Raw genomic sequence first — 22,800 nt, 5'->3', positions numbered from 1 at the left:
ATGCAATTTAGGTGTGTATTATTTGTTATGAATAATCTCTTGTTTTATTGAGCTTTATAAAAAGTCAGTATTATTATTTGATATGTTTACAAAACTATGTATTTTTACTAATACATTAAAGGTGGTTAGGTTTGCCAAACAACATTGTTGAAATATATTATTACTTAACGGGGTTGTAAAGGTTAGTTTTTTTTTTTTTTTTAATAACAAACATGTCATACTTACCTCCTCTGTGCAAGGGTTTTGCACAGAGGGGCCCCTGATCCTCCTCTTCTGGGGTCCTGGCGCCTCCTCTTCTCAAGTGCCCCCACTGAGACCCTCATTCCCCAGGGGCACTCGTGCGGGCGCGCTCCTGAGTCCTGCTGCTGCGTCCATTGACACAGACAGCAGGACTCTGCCCCTGCCCCCGGTTCTCATGTGACTGGCTTTAATTGACAGCAGCGGGAGCCAATCCAGCCAATGAAGACCCGAGACAGCCTGTAGCTGCTCTGCTCATTCTTGTCAATGGTAGGATCGGGTACAGGTAAGTAAAAGGGGGGCTCTGGGTGGGCTGCTGCACTACAAAAGGTTTTCACCTTAATGCATAGAATGCATTAAGGTGAAAAACCTTGAGGATTTACAACCCCTTTAAAGAGGTTCTTCAGTCGTTTATTTTTTTAATTATAAGTCAGAAGCTACAAATACTGTAGCTGCTGACTTTTAATAAAGGGACACTTATCTGTCCAGGGTTCCAGCACTGTCCTCAGCTGAACCGGTTCTTCACCGGTCTTTGGGTCCCCGTGGGCCGCCACATTAAAGTGGTCGTGAAGCCTAAACATTTTCCTGCATTCCCTGCATTAAGGTAAAAAATGTTTCAGTATGTATCTTACCCCCAGTAGACTTACCTGAGCCCAATCCCAATCCAGCTCTGTGCCCGTTTGCAGCAGCTCTCTCTTCTTCTCCTTGCTCTCACAGGCTTTGCTAAGAGCTATTGGCTCCTGCTGCTGTGAGTCATATATTGTGACAAGGGAGCGGGCGGTGGGGCTGAGCCTCACTGTCTGTGTCTATATATGCAGACGGTGCAGCTTGGGATCAAGCTCCAAGGTGTGTCAAAATAGGAAGTGGCTTCCTATGCTGGCACACCGAGAAGAGGAGGAGCCAGGAGCGCTGGCAGGGGACCTGAGAAGAGGAGGCTCGGGGGCAAACAAGTATAACATGTTTGGTTTTTTTTAATAAAAAAAATGTTGACTTTACAAATGTTTTAACTGTAGAAAGCCATCTGTGACTCCTTGAAGCTTCATAGCCGGCTCCCCACTACTCATGCGAGAGCCGCGCTGCACCCTGTGAATGAATTCCAGCCTCCTGGGACCTGTGACATGTCCCAGGAAGATGCGGGCAGGGGTGGGGGTAGAAACTTCTAGTGGCATTGCTCAGCCAATTCCAGCAGGAAGGAGTGGGAGTGGGTACCTTCTAGAAATAGGTACCCACTCCCTCCTCCAAAAAAAGTTCCAAAAATGTTAGTGGAGGGGAAGAGGGGGAGCATCAGCAGCACTTTCCTTAGGGTGAGTGCCACTTTAAAGTTGAATTCCCGATAAACATCTGGATCCACAGCTGAGATACATAAATGGGAGCTTTTTTATCTTCCAAAGGATTTATATTTCTGTCTATCTGGTCCTGAGATTGCTCTTACCCTGGCAGTCTGAACAGCCTGGCTTTCCTTTGCTACCAATAAGCAATAAAGCTAGGTCATCTTCCTGCCCCCAGCCTGCGACTGGATAGTGAAGGAGCAGAACAGACTAATAAGGTCATCTGTCTCTCTCTCTCTCTCTCTCTCTCTCGCTCTCTCTCTGCCCTCTTCTCCAGCCACCATGTTCTATCTCAGCACATGTCCATATAGCATACCTAATTGGCTACTAGTGTTTTCCCTCCTACTCCCAAATTGAGCGATGATGTACCAGCTATTACAAGAGCCCAAAAGCAAGTCAAATTTGGCTATTCATACTAGTTGCATATAAAAATAATTGCAGTCATTTGTGTTTTTGTATGACTGCCCAAAGTTCAGCTTTAAGTTATCATACAAATTGTTCAGGCCTTTTCTCAAGAATTAAAACAAAGTAAATTGTGGATCAATACCCATGTAGCAAAGTGAGGTGATACCTTCCTACCTGAGAAGGGATACAATTATAAAAACAACACTACAGGCGAGATCTGGACCCCTCCACATCTGACATAGGAAACAATTCTGGAATAGCAAGCAGAGCGTAGTAAGCCTATCCATGCTGCCCAAGGCAGTAAGTGTGATGCTCCCCCTAGTAATCCTAAGCTCAAGCCCCAGATTTACATCTCAGAGGCAAGAAAAATTATTTTTCCTGTATAGGTAGTACTCATTTTTTACTGGTATTTCCTGGTATTTCATAGCAACTTATTAACACATCAGGGTTGATTTATTAAAATCAAATAGGCTGCTTACTTTGGAATTTTCCCTTAACTTAGTAAATGAGGCTTGCATGTGATTGGGTATTCTTTGTAGAGTGAATTTTAACCACATTCACTAAACTAAGGGAAAATTCCATGGGAAGGGAACAGCCCATTTGCCTTTCATAAATTAACCCCGATGCCACAGCATTCTAAGTAGGTTATTGCTATTAAAACAAAAACACTAAAGGTGATGCTAACAGAGAAAGGGTGTTTTAGGTGTCAAGGTTTGTGAAGCTATAGGTTCTGGTGGTGGAAATCCAGCCCTGCCTAAGAGGCACACCAGCCTCAGCACATCTGCTGCCTGCTTCTGTATCACTGGGAAACAGAGGAAATATTATTTTAAAATAGTTCCGCTTTTATTTGGAATGAGGCACAGTATCTCATTATCAAAAGTCAGAAGAATTATTCTTGGTGACTGTGCCATCCAATCAAAGTCTCACTTTCATTCTACTATGCTGCACTGGAAACCAGAAAGGAAAACATCTATTGGTTGCTGTGGATAGCAAAACCAATTCTTCCTTCAGACACTTTAATCTCCCCCTTGTGTCTGTGTTTACAAGTCAATGATATTTGGGGTTTAACCAGGCAGTGTGTTAGGTGAGGTAGTGTTAGTAAAGTAATTACTTGATACATTGATTTACCCTATTGTCTGAACTGTCAACAGAACAGATGAACCCCATGATCTCTGCATCGCTGGTTAATCTCCCCTTCCTCCCACTTATGTTTTGCAGCTCCTTTGTTACTGGGACAGCTTGCTGCCGCCATACATCACCACTCAGGATTTGGGACCTTCAGAGGTAACGTCTATCTGTCATATCAAACATCTGTTTTCTGCCAGAACATAAATGATCTGGCTGGTCATAGAGTCTGTTTTGTACCTTCTTTGTAAGATCACAGGAAACATTTGTTCTCATGTATCCAGCAAACTTTTCAGTAGACATATAGTGACCTAGACGGAACTAACGCTGCACACGATAGAGTCTTGCAGATCATTAAACTGAAATGATGTCATTGTGGAATATGAGAAAAGGAGGCTCTTATTTACTTCTGACATCTGATCATCACATTATAAAGTAACTTACTGTACAACACTGAAGTTGTCAGTTTTTTTTATTCTATGGGAAAAAAGTCTGGTGCAAGATGGCTTTGTGGCTGGTGTGAGTGTCTGTAGGATGCTCATAATTAGGTGGACCCTGTTTTAATTAAATAGCATGTTTCCCTGCAGTTAGTACACAATTTGCACTTGGCTTCTAACACTGGGGTTGATTTACTGAAATCAGAGAGTGGAAAATTTGGTGCAGCTCTGCATAGAAACCAATCAGCTTTCAGGTTTTTTGTCAAAGCTTAACTGAACAAGCTGAAGTTAGAAGCTGACTGGCTACTAGGCACAGCTACACCAGATTTGCACTCTTCAGTTTTAGTAAATCTAGCCCACTGTGTAGTATGCCTTCGTACTGAAGAGGCATAAGCATCTGTTATCCACAGGACATTGAAATGTTTGGTCTTCTAAAAAGAAAAAAAAATCTTGTATTTGTGGCCAGAGATGAATTGTAGCCCTATCCCAAAACTGTGACATGCACAAGGGTATGCAGGCACAACTTCTTGTCTATATCAATATTTCATTACTATAGGGACTACACCTGTGTTCCCAGATGTTAAAGCTCTAATAAAGCCCGCTGTGTGATTTTTACCTACAGGTAAGCCTATACTAAGGCTTACCTGTAGGTAAAGTGCATATCTCCTCCAACGTGCACGTTTAGGAGATATTCACTCTCGATACAGCCGGTGATGTCACTGTTGCATGCGCTCTAAAAACCTTCAGAGCTTTGTGCCGGAACCGAGAGCTCCCGCATGTGGGAGTGACTTCATCACGGCTCCAGCCACTCACAGCTCCGGAGCCCACAAACCCGGAAGAAAGACCGGGGGAAGATGTCAGTCCTCTCAGCGGTGACACCGCGCCACTGGAGGGCTTCGTTCTAAGGTAAGTATTTCATAATGTGCCAGTATGCAATACATACTAGAACAGTATGCCATTGTCTTACAGGTTTTTTTTTTTTAATTCTGCTGCAGTTTAATACTGCTTTAATGCTGAATCAAATATAATAAGACCTTGTGTCTTCTGTACAACACAGCCTTTAAATATTAATTTAGTCTTTGGGGTTCACCCTGCTGCTGTTAACTAAGCCAGAATGTTTGTTACATGTACACAAGTATTGGTCATATGCATTACACATTTGGGTATTTTAATTTGTAATTAAAAAAAAACATTCTCTAAGGATCCATAAAAAGTAACCAATCCTAACCAGTCACCAATGGACACTGAAATGTCTGGTCTTCTCCAAGAAAAAAAAAAGACCTTGCATTTGTGACCAGAGCTGAATTTTAGCCCTATCCCAAAATCGACATGCACAAGGGTATGTGGTCACAACTTCATGTCTATATCAATATCCCATTGTTCTACTGTAGGGACTACACCTGTGTGCTCAGATATTTAGTGCTGAATCAAATGTAATAAGACAGTTTGCCCTCTGTCAAGCACTGCACTTTAAATATTCATTTTTTCTGTGGGGTCACCCTGCTGCTGTTAACTGAGCCAGAAAACTATATATTCAGAGAGTAGTGATAAATGAGTCATACTCTGAATGGTCTAAGACTATTAGTGATGTACCCCATGGTTCAGTGTTAGGAACATTTCAGCGTTTGTACATGACACCAGGCTAGTGGCCAAATACGGTATTTTCTGTTTCACATTAATAAAAAAAACAGCAAACCAGCACAGGAAATAGCCTAATAAAAATCATGTTTTGCCCAATTCCTACAGGACAAATGTACATTTTTAGAAATCAACCCCTATGTCTCTTGTGGACTTATGTGCAACCATAAAAATAAATCTATATGTAGCCAATACTATTCCTGAACAAAGCCCAGCTGGTCTGTATCGGAAGACAAAGCTCTATTTCCATGACTCAATGTAAGCCTTTTCTATTAGCCAAAAAACATAATCTATGAGCCTGTCTGAATTAGTTTAATTTTGTTGCTGAGGTCAGAATTCATGGCTAAGCTTTGCCAATAGCAGTTAATGGATCTTATGCCACGTACACACGAGCGGAATTTCCATCGGAAAAATCTTGGATGGTTTTTCCGACGGAATTCCGCTCAAGCTTGGCTTGCATACACACGGTCACACAATAGTTCTCTGAACTTTTGACCGGCAAGAACGTAGTGATGTACAACACTACAATGAGCCGAGAAAATTAAGTTCAATGCTTTCGAGCATGTGTCGAATTGTTTCCTGAGCATGCGTGTTTTTTTGTGCGTCGGAATTGCATACAGATGAACTGAATTTCCGTCAAGAACTTTTTCCATCGGAAAAATAGAGAACCAGCTCTCAATCTTTTGCTGGCGGAAATTCAGACAGAAAAAGTTGGATGGAGCATACACATGGTCGGAATATCCGACCAAAAGCTCCCATCACACTTTTTTTGACGGAAATTCCGCTCATGTGTACGGGGCATTAGTCTTGAAGTTACTGAAAGTCAAGCCCTATTAACAAAAAAAAAAAACTAAGGGGGGACATACCAATATGTCCTTTTTTGGCAACTTGTAATGCTATTGGGGTTACAGCACAGTGATTTAGCCTTTTATTGCCACTAAACTGCTATACTTAGACTACAATTTCAGTTCAGTGAAATATTTATAAATATAATTATATTACTGTCAATGCAGTAGGTAGCATCAGTTGTGCACAAATGCAATAAAATAAATTAAACCATGGGAATACCACTGGTGTGGTCCTTCAGAGGTCCACTACTATGAAAATGGCTCCACATAGGTCTAGGATCTCCCATACCATGGGAATAGGCCTCTAATGTCCAGTCTGCATATGAAAAAGAGAAAATATAAAAAAACAAACAATAAAGACTTTTTCTAGAGCTTGTGTTGCAGTGTGAAGTTTAGAGTTAGGCAGCATATACTGCAGAGGCCCTTATGGGCCTGTAACTACTTAACCAAAAGACATACAAAGAAAGTATGCAGCATAGTGTGTGGCAGCTGTTTCTTCAAGTTAAGATGAATTCTACTTCAAGTATGTAATAAACTGACATTTTAAGAAGATGAATCTAAAATCACTTCTGACAGTCCAAAGCAGGTGGGCTATGGGTACAGTGACCTAAAAGACCAAGGCAGTTTTAGACCCTTAAAGGGTATATGGTTTCTCCATGTAGTGACTGAAAATCCCAGACATAATTTCTTCTAGGTATTTTGCTTTCAGTCAGAAATATTCAGACATTTGAACTTTTAAATGCTTCTCTGGCAGATATAAGAGAAGCAAGAATAAAAGATTAACTGAGACATTCTGTAAGAGTGGAGGTTAGGAAAAAGAATGTTTAACCCACCGTGAGTTGTTAGCTTTTCCTTTTAAAGCTGCACTTTAGAATTGACTACTGGAATATGGTGGGTTGCTACAGTGTCAGAAACCATGAATCAGACTGAGACAGAAGTACAGTTAAATCATACTTGTTTAATAATAATAAAAAAAGTAAACGTAGTCAAAACATAGCCAGAGTTCAGGAACCGGAACGAAACAGCAAGCAGGATCTGCAGCCAGAAGGAATGTTAGCCAATCAAGTCTTTAACAGGAACACAGGAGAGCGTGTCTAGAGATGTGACCAAGGCGAAGGCAGAGATCATCTGGACTGGACGGCTTAAGTAGGCAGGACTGACGAGCAGGATATCATCAACAGGTGAGTCACTGTGGAGAGATAGGAGCTGGCAACTAGCCAACAGCTAAGCGGCCAGCTTAGAGAAGGAAGGGCAGAGCCCAGCCCTGACAGTACCCCCTTAATGACCCCTCCCCCTCGGAGGCCCACAAGGCTTGAGGGGAAATCGTCTATGGAAATCACGGAGGAGGACAGGGGCATGTACGTCTGAGGATGAGATCCAAAAGCGTTCCTCCGGACCATACCCTTTCCAATGCAGCGGGTACTATATGCACCCACGGAACCTACGGGAAGTCAACAATGGACTGTACTTCAAACTTCTCATGGTTCTCAACCTGTACAGGGTGAGGACGAGGCACAGAGGTGGTAAAGCGATTGCAGACCAAAGGTTTTAATAAGTAGACATGAAATGCATTCGAAATACGCCTATTAGAAGGAAGGTCTAATGCGTAAGCCACTGAGTTAATCCTGCAAAGAATACGGAAAGGCCCAATAAACCGAGGTGCGATCTTCATAGAGGGAACGCGAAGTCGGAGGTTGTGAGATGACATCCAGACCCTGTCCCCAACCTGGTAGGCAGGCGCAGGCAGGCATCTGCTGTTAGCATGGAGTCTGTACCTATCATTAGCATGTCGCAAAGCCTCCTGGACTTGTGCCCAAGTGGAACGAAGACCACGGAGATGCTCCTCCAATGCAGGAATACTCTGCGGAACAAATGAGTCAGGCAACTTGGAAGGTTGGGAACCATAGTTCGCCATAAACGGGCACAATCGGGAAGCAGAATTCAAGGCATTATTGTGAGCAAACTCCGCCCACGGTAAGAGGTATGACCAGTTGTTATGATGGTCAGAAATAAAGCAACGTAGGAATTACTCCTAGGATTGGTTGGCTCGTTCTGCGTCCCCATTAGACTGCGGGTGATACGCGGAGGAGAAAGCAAGCTGAATTCACAAAAGGCTCGCCAGAACCGGGACACAAACTGACTACCCCTGTCCGAGACAATCACCTTGGGTAGCCCATGTAAGTGAAAGATCTCCTGAGCAAAATGGAAGCCAATTCCTTATAAGTGGGCAACTTCTTAAGTGGAATACAATGGGACATTGGGAGTTGAGTAACTCCACAATGAAATCCATAGACAGGTGGGTCCAGGGCCTCTCTCCATTGGGTAGTGGGAGGCCCACTGGAAGGTGTCGTGGAGTCTTACTCTGAGCACACACGGAACAGGCAGCTACAAAGTCGGTTACATCAGCACGTAGACTGGGCCACCAGAATTGTTGGCAAATGGCCCAAAAGAGTTGATTCTTCCCAGGGTGGCCAGCAGCCTTGGGAGAATGGTAAGTCTGGAGCAGGGCAATACGGAGACTCTCTGGGACAAAACAGCGGTCACAAGGTTTCTCAAGACGAGCATGGACCTAAGCAGCAAGAATTTTGTCACCCAAAGGAGAAGTGAGACTGGTGCGAACCATAGCCAGAATACGATCAGGAGGAATCACAGGGACCGGAACCGACTCCATCTTGGAAGTGGAGGAAAATTGTCATGACAAAGCGTCAGCCCTTGCATTCTTCTTACCGGGTAAGAATGAGACAATGTAATTTGAAACTAGACAAGAAAAGAGCCCATCGCGCCATTCTGGGAGAGAGGTGTTTAGCCTCAGACAAGAATGTGAGATTCTTCTGGTCAGTAAGAATGACAACGAGCACAGTGGTACCTGCAAGGAGATGTCTCCATTCTTCCAGGGCTAAAATGATCGCTAACAGCTCTCTGTCACCAATCTCGTAATTGCACTCCGCAGGTGACAATTTCTTGGAAAAGTAGCCACAAGGATGCATAGCACTCTCAGAGGTGGGACGTTGAAACAGAAGGGCGCCAACTCCAGTCTCAGAAGCATCAACCTCAAGGATAAAAGGTAACGTAGGATCAGGATGTGCCAACACAGGAGCAATAACAAAGGCAGCCTTGAGAGGCCTTAATGGACTCCGGAGACCAACTCTGTGGGTTACCGTCCTTTCTGGTCATAACAGTCAGGGGCTTGACCAGAGACGAGAAGTTACAAATAAACTTCCGATAATAGTTGGCAAAGCCAGGAAAACGCTGCAGAGGATGTAAACCCATGGGTCGGGGGTCCCTGTAGGACTGCTGAAAGTTTCTCTGGGTCCATCGAAAAACCAGCAGTGGAAATTGACCTGTTTAACCTGTTCACAATGGAATTCGCACTTCTCCAATTTACAATAGAGATTGTTCTCTCTTAGTTTCTGAAGCACACGACAGGCATCTGTGTGGTGGCTCTCCAGGGACTTGGAAAGTATGAGGATACCGTTGAGATAAACCACCAAACATAACTGCAACAAATCTCAGAGGACATCGTTAATAAATTCCTGGAAAACTGCCGGGGCGTTATAAAGGTCAAAAGGTATTATGAGGTACTCGTAATGGTCTGTTCTGGTATTAAACGCAGTTTGTTTTCCACTCGTCGCCCTTCTTAATCCTCACAAGATTGTATGCCCCTCTCAATTCAAGCTTCATGAAAACCATTGCTCCCTTGAGGCCGTCAAATAACTCCGTAATCAACGGAATCGGATAGGCATAGTGAAACGATTGAAACCCCTATAATCAATACACGGTCTCAGTTCACCATTCAAAAGAAGAAACCACCACCAGCAGGAGATGAGGATTTGCGGATAAAACCTCAAGAAAGTACGTCTGCAACATACTCCATGGCCTTATCCTCCAAGACCGACAAAGGGTAAACCCGGCCACGAGGGGGTATGGCACCAGGTTGAAGGTCAATTACATAATCATACGACCAGTGTGGCGGCAAACTTGACCTTTGTCAAAGACATTGCTAAAATAGTCAGGGAGGAGAGTGAAGAGGTGCACAGAACCTTGGCTACCTTCTGGAAGCATGTCTTACTGCATTGTGGCGACAAGGAGAGAACCTCAGCATGGTGCCAATCAAAAGGGGGATTGTGCCTCTGTAACCAAGGATAACCAATAACCAGCGGAAACTTAGGTGAGGAAATAACTTGGAATTGGATTATCTCATGATGAAGAGCCCATACGCCATGGCCAACGGAACAGTCTCATGAGTCACATGGGCAGGCTGTAGAGGTCTTCCGTCAAGAGCCTCAATGGCAAGTGGAGTGTCATGCAGCTGCAGCGGAATCGTGTGCTTCGATACAAAGGCAACATCAATGAACAGGCCTGCAGCCCCAGAGTTGATTAGAACCTGTATCTCGACGGACAACTCAGCCCAAGAAAGGGTTAACCGAAACTAGGGGTTTATCCTTCTGGATAACTGGGGATGAAACAACGCCACCTAAGGTCTTTCCGTGACAGGACCTCAAAGTTCGGGCGTTTCCTGGATGAGTAGGGCAAGGCTTCAAAAAGTGACCTGCCTGGCCACAATAATGGCACAATCTCTCTCACCTCCTAAGGGTTCTCTCATCCGCAGAGAGACACGTGAAGCCCAAGTGCATAGGTTCATCTACACAGACCGACTCGGTACCAGGAGGCATGGAAGGTGAGAAGGGCAATGGAGAGACTGCAAAGTTCGGAGACAAATGTACAGGAGGCTTCCGAAAGCGCTTCTTAAAAGGGAGTCTTTCACTGAGTCTGGAGTCAATGAGGATGGCAAACGTGATCAACCTGTCCAGCTCAGTGGGTATATCTCTGGCTGCTATCTCATCCTTGATGGTATACGAGAGACCATGAGAAAAAAGCAGCCATGAGGGCCTCATTGTTCCAAGCAACCTCTGCTGCCGGAGTACGGAATTCAATGGCGTAATCCAACAGTTCTCGTACTCTGTTTGATGGACATGAGGCACTTGCAGCAGAAGCGGAGCTTGCGGGAACGTCAAATACCCTTGTAAAAGAAGTCACAAACTCAGGGTAGCTCAAGACAACAGGTTTTTTGCGTCTCCCATAGAGGGTTTGCCCAGGCCAAGGCTCTCTCAGAAAGCAAAGATATCACAAAACCTACTTTGCTTCTGTTCGTGGGAAACGCCTGGGGCAGCATCTCAAAGTATATCTCAACCTGGTTGAGAAACCCTCTGCATTGGACTGGATCGCCCCCAAATCGCTGGGGAAGCGGAGCGGAACCAGACATACCTCTTATAGAGGTAATACTCGAGGCGGGTGCCTGCACAGAGACTAGAGCAGCAGCAGGGATGGCCTGCAACACAGGTTGTACCCGAGCAGCCACAGTGGGAGATTCCAGGTGAGCTGTGCGACTCAGGAGCGTTTGTAATGCCATGGCAAACTGATCCATGCGGTGATTCTGCTCATCCAATCTGGAAAAAATATTACCAACAAGTGGATTGACTGCATCTTCTGAATTCATGGCCTTCGCCTACTGTCAGAAACCACGAATCAGACTGAGACCGAAGTACAGTTAAATCACACTTGTTTAATAATAATAATAATAATAAAAAAAGGTAAACGGAATAAACGCAGTCAAAACATAGCCAGAGTTTAGGAACCGGAACGGATAGCCAGACAAGCCAAAACATCAGGGAGCCAGAGATGAGCTTAGTAGAACAGCTAGCAGGATCTGGAGCAAGAAGAAATGTCAGCCAAGCAAGTCTTAAACAGGAACACAGGAGAGCATCTCTAGAGATGTGACCAAGGCAAAGGCAGAGATCATCTGGACTGACGGCTTAAGTAGGTAGGACTAACGAGCAGGATATCATCAACGGGTGAGTCACTGTGGAGTGATAGGAGCTAGCAATTAGCCGACAGCTGAGCGGCCAGCTTAGAGAAGGAATCCCTAACATACAGGCAACACACATACTTTTCCTTTCTTCTTCTTTTTATGAATTCCTCTAAAAGTATGATTTTCTTCTCTCTCTCTCTCTCTCTATATATATATATAGATACACTATATTTAATAAGTTGGAATATGTTGTAGAGTTTCATAGGACTTTCAAGCAATCTGAACTATGTAGCATAGCGATTCGCAAATAAGCTTGCAGTTATGAGAAAGGTCTCTGACATCTGTTGTAAATCATTTTAGACCAAATTTAGATGTTTTAGGAATCATTCCATTTTTACAGAAGAAAGAGAAAATCGTTTTAACAATGAAATCTTCACGCCAGTCAGGAGAAAAATGGCTTGTTTGTGATTATTCACTAAACTGAAGATCAAAGATCTAGCTGTGTACTGATCCACTATATTTTTATATTAATGTCGGTTTTCATCAAAGTGGTTCTCAGCACAGGCAATGTAAAGCAGAACTAAAGTCCTACAATAAAAAATTGCTAGGAGGTATTTTTTTGACATAAGAAGGGCAAAGTCTCCTTTGCCAAAAACTTACCCCTGGTTCCTAGCAGTTTCTTTTTATTTTCTCTGAGCACAGCATATGTTGTATATTGTATAGTATAATACAGTGATCAGCAGTTGCAGACATTGCATACAATAGTTGGTAAGGTTGAATAAAGGCACCAGTTTATCCAGTTCAACTTGTTGATAAACAAAGGTTTTCCAGCTTGTCCCTTCAACAGAAGTCAATCTAACAATTGACTTATTTATTTTAGGTACTTTTATAGTGCCGTTAAATTAAGCAGCGCTTTACATATACAGTATCTCACAAAAGTGAGTACACCCCCTCACATTTTTGTAAATATTCTGTTATATCTTTTCATGTAACAACACTGAAGAAATGAAACTTTGCTACAATGTAAAGTAGTGAGTGTAAAGCTTGTAGAACAGTGAACATTTGCTGTCCCCTCAAAATAACTAAACACACAGCCATTAATGCCTAAACCGCAAAAAGTGTGAGTACACCCCTAAGTGAAAATGTCCAAATTGGGCCCAATTAGGTGTCATGTGACTCGTTAGTGTTACAAGGTCTCAGGTGTGAATGGGGAGAAGGTGTGTTAAATTTTGGTGTTATCGCTCTCACTCTCTCATACTGGTCACTGGAAGTTCAACATGGCAAAGAACTCTCTGAGGATCTGAAAAAAAGAATTGTTGCTTTACATAAAAATGGGCTAGGCTGTAAGAAGATTGCCAAAACCCTGAAACTGAGCTGCAGCCTGGTGGCCAAGACCATGAGGTGGTTTAACAGGGCAGATTCCACTCAGAACATGGTCAACCAAAGAAGTTGAGTGCACGTGCTCAGTGTCATATCCAGAAATTGTCTTTGGGTAAAAGATGTATGAGTGCTGCCAGCATTGCTGCAGAGGTGGAAGGGGTGGGGGGGTCAGCCTGTCAGTGCTCAGACCATACACCGCACACTGCATCAACCTGGTCTGCATGGCTGTCATTCCAGAAGGAAGCCTCTTCTAAAGGTGATGCACAAGAAAACCTGCAAACATTTTGCTGAAGACAAGCAGACTAAGGACATGGATTACTGGAACCCTGTCCTGTGGTATGATGAGACCAAGATAAACTTATTTGGTTCAGATGGTGTCAAACGTGTGTGGCGGCAACCAGGTGAGGAGTACAATGACAAGTATGTCTTGCCTACAGTCAAGCATGGTGGTGGGAGTGTCATGGTCTGGGGCTGTATGAGTGCTGCCGGCACTAGGGAGCTACAGTTCATTGAGGGAACCACAAATGCCAACATGTACTGTGACATACTGAAGCAGAGCATGATCCCCTCCCTTCGGAGACTGGGCCGCAGGGCAGTATTCCAACATGATAACAACCCCAAACACGCCTCCAAGACAACCACTGTCTTGCTAAAGAAGCTGAGGGTAAAGGTGATGGCCTGGCCAAGCATATCTCCAGACCTAAACCCTATTGAGCATCTGTGGGGCAGCCTCAAACGGAAGGTGGAGGAGCGCATGGTCTCTAACATCCACCAGCTCCGTGATGTTATCATGGAGGAGTGGGAGAGGACTCCAGTGGCAACCTGTGAAGCTCTATTGAACTCCATGCCCAAGAAGGTTAAGGTAGTGTCTGGAAAATAATGGTGGCCACACAAAATATTGGCACTTTGTGCTCAATTTGGACATTTTCACGTAGGGGTGTACTCACTTTTGTTGCCAGCAGTTTAGACATTAATGGCTGTGTGTTGAGTTATTTTGAGAGGACAGCAAATTTACACTGTTATACAAGATGTACACTCACTACATTGTAGCAAAGTGTCATTTCTTCAGTGTTGTCATATGAAAAGATATAATAAAATATTTACAAAAATGTGAGATGTACACTCACTACATTGTAGCAAAGTGTCATTTCTTTTGTGAGATACTGTATATTGCACAATCAAATCAGTCCCTGCCCTCAAGGAGCTTACAACCTTAAGGTACTTCTGTTAAACAGCTATGGCCACACACTGATCAAAACTCGTCTGTTCCCTGCTTTAGCCTAAGGAATCATCCATTCAGTCACACTTTCAAGGAAAAAACTGACTTAGTTTAAATCAGTTTTTCATCTGTTTTTACATCCACCCACTGGTGTCCTTAACAACCATGACTCATCCCTGTTGTCAGTGGGGGATACCCCACTGAGAGCAGAATGTAAACAAAAGAGCGGACATAAATTTTTAATTTTTTTTAAACAGCATGCAGATGTCACCCCTACAATTCATATCAGGCGCTTTAGGTCTTGTATGGATTTTGGGGGGACCCCATGCCAATAAAAATATGGTGTGAAGTCCCCCTAAATCCATACCCTGCCCTTAGCCAAGCATGCAGCCTTGCAACTCAGGAAAAGGGAAGGGAGAGCATGCAGCCCCCTACTGAACCATACTAGGTCACATGCCCTCAACATAGGGTGGTACTGTTGATGAGGACAAGGGCCTCCTCCCCACCACCCTCACCCAGTGCGGGGGGGGTGACTTTACGGAATCTGTAAAGCACCTTTTCCACCAGCCCCCAGATCCCACCCCCACAGGGGAATGAAATGATAGTAAAAAAATGACTAATGGAATGAAAGAAATGATAGTAAAACAATGACTAATAATAAAATGAACACACAACATAGTTAACAAGTCTATTATAAAAAAAAAAAAAAAATTTCCCGACGTAGATCCATCATTAGTCATATTGACAAGTGATATAGGTTCACTCCAAACACCATAAACAACAGCTATCGACTCGCAAAAAAAAAAACTCTGCCCACTGACCCCAACCACTCCTGTCGCTTGCTGGCGCCAAATGGGGTTGCCGTTTCTCCCCGCCGCTAAAGGAAACAAAGGGGGTGGAGTCACTGAGTGACCCCCATCCCCATATGATGTCATGTATGTACAATGCTGTCATAAGGGGCTGGCTGACCCAGTCCATTTGTTTACTTCAGCTACTGCTTCTACATTTTCTATTATAGTGGTTGTGGCTTGCTCCATTTTATCACATTTATCTTGTAGGTCAGCAGCGGGGCTGCTCCCCTACTCCCAGTGCTAAAGTTAGCAAAGGGGTGGGGCCAACTGGTGATTTTGCAACGCTTTGGATTGATTACACATTGTTGTGTCTTCAGGAACTGAGGAAAATTATGATAGTCTTGCTCGGTTCCTCCTACCCCTCTAACATTGTCTAGCAGCCAGCCAGAAATATCCATCTTCCTAGTTACATTTACCATTAACCTCTTGCAGACCAGCTACTGTACATATGAGGCTGGTCTGCTCCCCTATTGTTCAGAGAGGACATGTACCCTGGGAACTGAACTCCTGGCTTCAGCACAGGCACACACAGTCCTGTGATTGCACTATGGTTGGACACAGCAGATCACATGCTAAATGTACAGAGCCAGTTAAAGTGGCTCTGTACCATGTGATCGCTGTTACAGCATCACAGAATGTAAATAAAGGCTGTAATTAGCAACCATGGCTCACTTTCTGACTGGTGATCAGGGAGCCCTGCTTTCTCATACACATTGATCGGTGTGTGAGAAGAAAGAAAGCATCCTGGCCTTTAGCCAACACCAGTGCAATCTAGTAACAGTGTCTGTAATATTAAAATACACTCCTTTACTGGCATTAACCCTTCTACAGTATTGGGTTGATTTACTAAAGGCAAATAGACTTTGAAAGGGAATTTGCCCCAGAGGTTAGTGAACGTTTGCAAATAATACCCAATCAGGTGCAAGGGAAGAAAAAAAACAAAAACGTTTTGGCTTGGACATGATTTAATTATAGAAGTCAGCAGAGCTTCAGAGCTTCAGTCAGCTCTGGGGTGAATCCACTTGCAAAGTGCATCTTACAAAGTGCATCTTACAAAGTGAACTGTCTATTTGCCTTTAGTAAATCAATCCCTATATGTCGAACCTCATCCTGTCTTTGATCTGACCTGTTTATTAATCCCTTGCCTCACTTATCCTGCACATCTGTACATTAACCCCCTAATTTCCATCCTCCCTTTGTATGTGACCTGTACATTAACCCCTTCACCCCCCGGATCCCTCTGTGTATGACCTGTACAATTAATTTATCTAGTGTAAATGGCCTGGTAATAAAGGGAGTGAAGCATGCTGGTACTGAGGTGGTTAATTACATTTCATTTAAGACATTTTAATGAGAGCTTGGAAATGCCTGTTTATTACCATAAGAAAGATGGACTTTAAGCAGGACAATGACTTACATTACCCAACGCCTGTGCTAAGTTAAATTACAATACTAGGAGCGCAATTGATGTCATGTAACATCCCTAAGGACACCTGGATGTGCAGATGATGGTGATGTATGCAATGGTTGGAAGTCTTCAAAATACCACAGCAGTAGCAGTGCCTAGGTCAGTAGAGCAGTCATAAACTATTTGAAGATTAACATTTATTGTGATGCTGTAGAGATCCTTTTAACCTGGGTGTACATGTGTAGAGACTATCCCACATTACAGATCATTTCAATGTCATCATGTATGGGGCGCTGGAAAACACATGAAAATGCTGTTGGTGAACTGTTGTTCATTCACTGACCATCGGAAGGGGGTTTCTGTAGAACACAGGAAATGTATGATCACGTCCCACACATATTGCCATGTTCAGCTTGTGGTTACATTTTTATTTTATTTTTTTTTTTTAGAAAATACCAAGCACATTTACATTTCAGATTATTTCTACAATTTGGTTGCTTTTAATCAGCCCTTGGCTTTATCTGGGTTTACTTTTTTAGTGATATAGTGAAATTAAAGAGTTAGTCTTGTATTTTTCCCTGACACACCATATGGTAATGCTATTCCATGCAATATAATCTACAACGTATGCCAGTAGTTGCTTCCCTAGGTAATCCTAGCCTCTGACCTATGACTAACTGCATTTCAATGCACCATAATGTGCATGTGAATGTACAGCTCGCTTGTAGGTGAGTGGGTGTTTTGTCAAGTTATTGGGAAGTGTACTCTACGAAGTCCAACCTGTAATAAATAAATAACAAACAGCATAAAACAACACAGAAAAAAAATGGCTTAATCACATAACCATATGAAATGTTCTCTTAAAGGAACAACACTATTTTACATGCAAGGTCCTATAGTCTGATGTTCTTGCTGTAGTTTGGCTAATATGAAGGTTTCCAACTAAAATTTGTATCATTTTCCTTTCACTGCAAAGTGTGTTTTTGTAAACGATAAACTGCCTATATAAAAATGATTATCTAGTTGCAACAAGTTCAGTCAGGCAATCATTTTCTTCCAAGGCATTATATGTCTTGTCTGTAAATATGGAGAATAACAGCACATATATATACAATTAAACTGTTAGGGGCTCCTTATGGGATGTTATTACTCTTCCTAAGGAGTTCCCGGTGCGGCCTGCACTCTCTGTGACTGGTGGATTTCCCAGTTAAAGTGGTTGTAAACCCTTACATATACCCGGTGAAGTGACTAGCCCCAGGTCATACACAGAGATGAAAATAATCTTCCTACATACGTTGTACTTGTTTATCTGCAGATATCTGGGCAGGGAAAAAGGAAAGAAAAGTGCCAAGCCACTCCTAGTGCAGCATTGTTTAATTACAAAGTAGCAACATTTAAAACAATGTAAAATGCACTCACATAGTGCTGGATGTGTGAAGGCATGTCAGGTGGAGCGATAGAAGAAACCGCCGAGGAATCCTAGGATGTCAGCCACAGACACCGTGTGTTATGCAAAACTGTACCCAAATGAGTTTTATATTTATTTATATATACTTACATTTTTTTTTTTAGACAGATATTTCATATGATGGTGTATTTACTATATTAAAAAATACAAATTTGAAAAAGAAAGGTTTCCCATACTTTGTTTAAAACATTGCAGATACATATACAAGGACAGCACACCCCTCCAAAAAAAAATAATGACGTTTTAACAAATAGACACCCCAGGGTGATTAGATTTTTTTACACAAGTTTTTTTTTTTTTTTTAATGAAAAAACGTACTGTGTTAAGGGAGTTATAACATGGACCTTGGTAATGGTGCACTAGATTTTGCTGTGTGAGATGACCACAGCCAGTGTAAACAAGGTGTGATTAATCACAGTAATCACATTGTACAGAGCTACTCTTATTGGCTCAGCATGTTTATTCACTTAGCTGCGCAGTGGGCTCACATTGCTGTGCTTGTGCACACACACTAGAGGGCGCACACAAGCACCTAAAAGGAGAGGCCCATCTTAGGATGGCCACCACCTGCTTAGTCTTACCTTTTATGTACAATAAACATAGGGCAGGTGGGTAAAGAGGACCCTGTGATCACCAGGGTGGGCTATCAATTTATTGACCATTTGGAACTAATTTTTGGAGCTTTACGCTTTAGCTGTGACAGCCTATTTAACCTTGTTTCTTCAAGGCTTTAATAGACATTAAAAATGCATAGGGCAGTTTGGTTATGTGCCTGGGATGTTAATGATATGTCTGAGAACATCTGACTCAGTTGTCCTTTGAGGGAAGTCTCCTCTTCAGACCTGCTCTTGATATTGGAGTTCAAAAGTGTAATCCTACATCAATACAGAAGGTCAGTGGAAGGGACAGAACCACCCCCTTCTCCTTCATCTACTGCAGCTTGTAAACAGTCAGAGCCTTCCTCCCGCTGACATTGTAGAGCTCAAAGCCAGAGGTGTTCTAACCTCCAGTCTTCTGCATGAAGGTGCACACCCATTTCCACAAGTGGGCGGTTGTTTGTTTTTTCTGCTGGGTTTTTGGGTTGTTGACCTCCTTGCCATTTGGGTGGTCAGGTAATCCCTATCTCTCATCATTCTTCTGGTTTTACTGCACCCTATTGTGCATCTTCACAGGTTTGTCTGTCTGGGTTTTCTGCATCCCGCGGTCATTGATTCCTACATTAGTAAGATCTTGTCCTTGTAAACAAAACACGTTTCTCATCTTTGTAGCATGTCTCTTTCAGCATCACCTCAACACCCTCCAGTAATACATGTAAACAGTGTAAGTATCTGAATTTTACCTGGTATCAGTCTGTTGCAGACCATGGGGTTGATTTACTAAAGGCTGATGGACTGTGCACTTTGCAAGCGCAGTTGCTCCAGAGCTTAGTAAATTAAAGCTTCATTACTAATGTGAAAATAAGCAACATGTTAAAAGGAGGAGACAGCAGAGTAACAAAGCAATTAGGTCATCAATTGCCTTTCACTGTCCAGTCATGGAGGACAGGACAGTCATGGGGAAGGGACAAGACTTGTATGTGTTACTTAAATGCAGCAGAGAAAAATCAGGTCTCCTGCCCTGCTAGACAAGGCTGTAGTGTGTGGCAGAGAATCTCAGGACAGGGTGGACAAAAATGCAAATCCTTTTGCCAGATAAAATAGTTTCCTCATTTGTATTTCATTTTTTTTCAGCTGTTTACCTTGAGTTCGGCTTTAATTTTAAACATAAAAAATAGCAAGCTTTTTGTTTATTTATTTATTTTTTTATTTTTTTGTCTCATCAGGAAGACGTGATAAATAAATGACTGTCCAATTTGCTGCTTTTATTTTTTGACTTTGGTTTGTTTCCAATTACTCTTATACTCTGTGGTCCTAAATTCTTGGCTTGGAAAAGCACTGTTCCTAGCAGACCTACAATCCAAGAAGTTTGCTTTATCTACAGCAATGATTAGGAAATGTCTGTAGACTTACAGGGTGAATTATATCAGACAGTCCGCAAGTAAGGATAGACTCAATGTTTCCACTTAGCATTTGTCAGTAAATACAAAAAAGGTGTTTATTGAGCTTTAAACCAAATGGAAGCCACACGTATTTATTTGGCACGTTTGTTAAACGTCTCTTTGGTAATGAATGTATGAATGAAAGCTCCTTACATTAAAAAGAAGAGAAAAAAAAGAAAACGTGCCATCCCTAACTACTTTTCCGACAGAACCCGAAGCAGATAATAAAGCTGTAGAAAATAGGATTAAGGTATTGAACATGCAGGATTTAGTCTGATCTTTCAATAATACCAAAGCCTGATTGAAGAGCGAATCAAGGGCCAGAAACCATGCAGCCAACATAGGACTTGACTCTGTCAGCTAAACATCCAACTTGTCACAGTTGAAAAGTGGTGTTCTATTTTTCTTTTATGTTTTTCTTTCTCACATATAAGTGTATGCATGAAATTTACCCCTTTCGTGCTCTTTAGTCTTTACTTCGTAAAGAAAAAAAAGACAGGTTCTTTCTATAAAAAAAAAAAAAAAAAGTAATACAAGCAGTATTGTGTTTCTAATAATGTGCACGTGTCTGCGTATTTTATATACTATATATATTATCTATAGGTGTTTTGAATACATATGTGGTGTTGATCTTTTATTAATCAATTTTATTTAATCAAAAAAGGGCAGTGTAAATCTAATATGATAAGAAAGCCAAATGTATTTATTTTTGGAAATTGTTATTTTTTTTGAATGGCCGAGACACTTAAGGCTTGCCTATTATGCAAATCAAGCATGGGCTTAAAGTGATACTAAAGTCTCTTTTTTTTTTTTCTTTAAAAATAATAAACATGTTATACTTACCTGCTCTGTGCAGTGGTTTTGCATAGAGCATCCTGGATCCTCCTCTTCTCGGGTCCCTCTTCAGCGCTCCTAGCCCCTCCCTCCTGTTGAGTGCCCCCACAGCATACAGCTTGCTATGGGGGCACCCGAGCCAAGCTGCAGCTCTGTGTAGGACCACCACCAACAGTAAGAGCCTGGCCGCTTACCAGAACCCCATGACCCCCCGTTACAGAGGGTCTAAAAGGGCTTTTTAAGATCCTAGTAGTCCGGACTTCCCAGGAGCAGAGATGGAGCAGAGATGGGAATGGGAACTGGAAAGGGCGTCAGGTGCTGGGATGGAGATGGATGGATCCACAGGAGGGGGGCTCAGCCCTCAGCATAGTGGTGTCATCATAGGAGAAAAGAAAGGGAGGGCTCTGTGTATACAATGGTTCAGGATGAGTTATAAAGTGGACTGTGTAAAAGCCTCCAAATAACCAGCAAGTGATAAACCCGACCCAGTTAACTGGCATACATTAGTTCCCAATGATCAATTTTAGCAGGTACTAGATCAGATCTGTGCTAATTGTGGCTGCAACAGTAGATCTGTTCCACATAGGTCCTGGATGAACATGGGGGCATGTTCATCCAGGACCTATGTGGAACAGATCTACTGTTGCAGCCACAATTAGCACAGATCTGATCTAGTACCTGCTAAAATTGATAATTGGGAACTAATGTATGCCAGTTAACTGGGTCGGGTTTATCACTTGCTGGTTATTTGGAGGCTTTTACACAGTCCATTTTATAACTCATCCTGAACCATTGTATACACAGAGCCCTCCCTTTCTTTTCTCCTATGATGACACCACTATGCTGAGGGCTGAGCCCCCCTTCTGTGGATCCATCCATCTCCATCCCAGCACCTGACGCCCTTTCCAGTTCCCATTCCCATCTCTGCTCCATCTCTGCTCCTGGGAAGTCCGGACTACTAGGATCTTAAAAAGCCCTTTTAGACCCTCTGTAACGGGGGGTCATGGGGTTCTGGTAAGCGGCCAGGCTCTTACTGTTGGTGGTGGTCCTGCACATTCGAGGTTCCATGCGGTTGAAGGACCCGTGATTGCTAATTCACTTTTTCTCGGGTTTCTTCTTTTTTGGACATTTTTTACCCTTTATAATAGTTTCTTCAATATATTTATTTTGTTTGGACTTTATTTTTGTGATTTGTGTGCACTGATTGCGATATATTATTGCACAGACGATTTATATTTTTTGTTATTTGTTTGCACTGATCGTGATACATTGCCACACAGACGGCTTATGCATTCACTGATACTGGTTGTATTTAGTGTTTTTGTGCAGTGAATCTGGTCACACATTCACCAATCTACACAGCGCGAGTCATCTAAATTTTTTCCTTGTTCATGTTATGTGTTTGTGTCATATTTAGACATCGCTGCTTTCTTTATCATAATTTAGACACTTTGAAGCGCAATTATTTTTTTATTTATTTTTTTCTGCAGCTCTGTGTGTTCATTCAGACACAGAGCCACTGTTCGGGTCCGCCCCCTCTCTCTCCTGATTGGCTAACTGGCTTTGATAGCAACAGGAGGCAATGGTGCCACTGCTGTGTCTCAGCCAATCAGGAGAGAGGGTCCTGGATGGCCAAATCACTCGTGCACATCGGGAGATAGAGAGGGGGCTCAGGTAAGTATTAGGGGGCTGAGGGACGCTGCTGCACACAGAAGGTTTTTTATCTTAATGCATGCATCAATGCATTAAGATAAAAAACTCATTCTGCCTTTACA

At 42.7% G+C, this 22,800-nt stretch overlaps 1 protein-coding gene across 1 annotated transcript in view; it reads left to right on the top strand.

Moving 5' to 3' along the window:
* The window catches only part of FBXW4 (F-box and WD repeat domain containing 4), a 334,157-nt gene that overhangs the window by 206,945 nt on the left and 104,412 nt on the right, over positions 1 to 22,800 (top strand). Inside the window, exon 6 of the mRNA XM_073596185.1 lies at positions 3,189 to 3,254. Within this exon, the coding sequence (XP_073452286.1) occupies positions 3,189 to 3,254 (66 nt within the window). The remainder of the gene's footprint in view (positions 1 to 3,188; positions 3,255 to 22,800) is intronic.

The sequence above is a fragment of the Aquarana catesbeiana genome, linkage group LG08 (genome assembly GCF_042186555.1).
Source record: "Aquarana catesbeiana isolate 2022-GZ linkage group LG08, ASM4218655v1, whole genome shotgun sequence".
NCBI lineage: Eukaryota > Metazoa > Chordata > Amphibia > Anura > Ranidae > Aquarana > Aquarana catesbeiana.
This window is presented reverse-complemented; position numbering and strand designations above follow the sequence as displayed.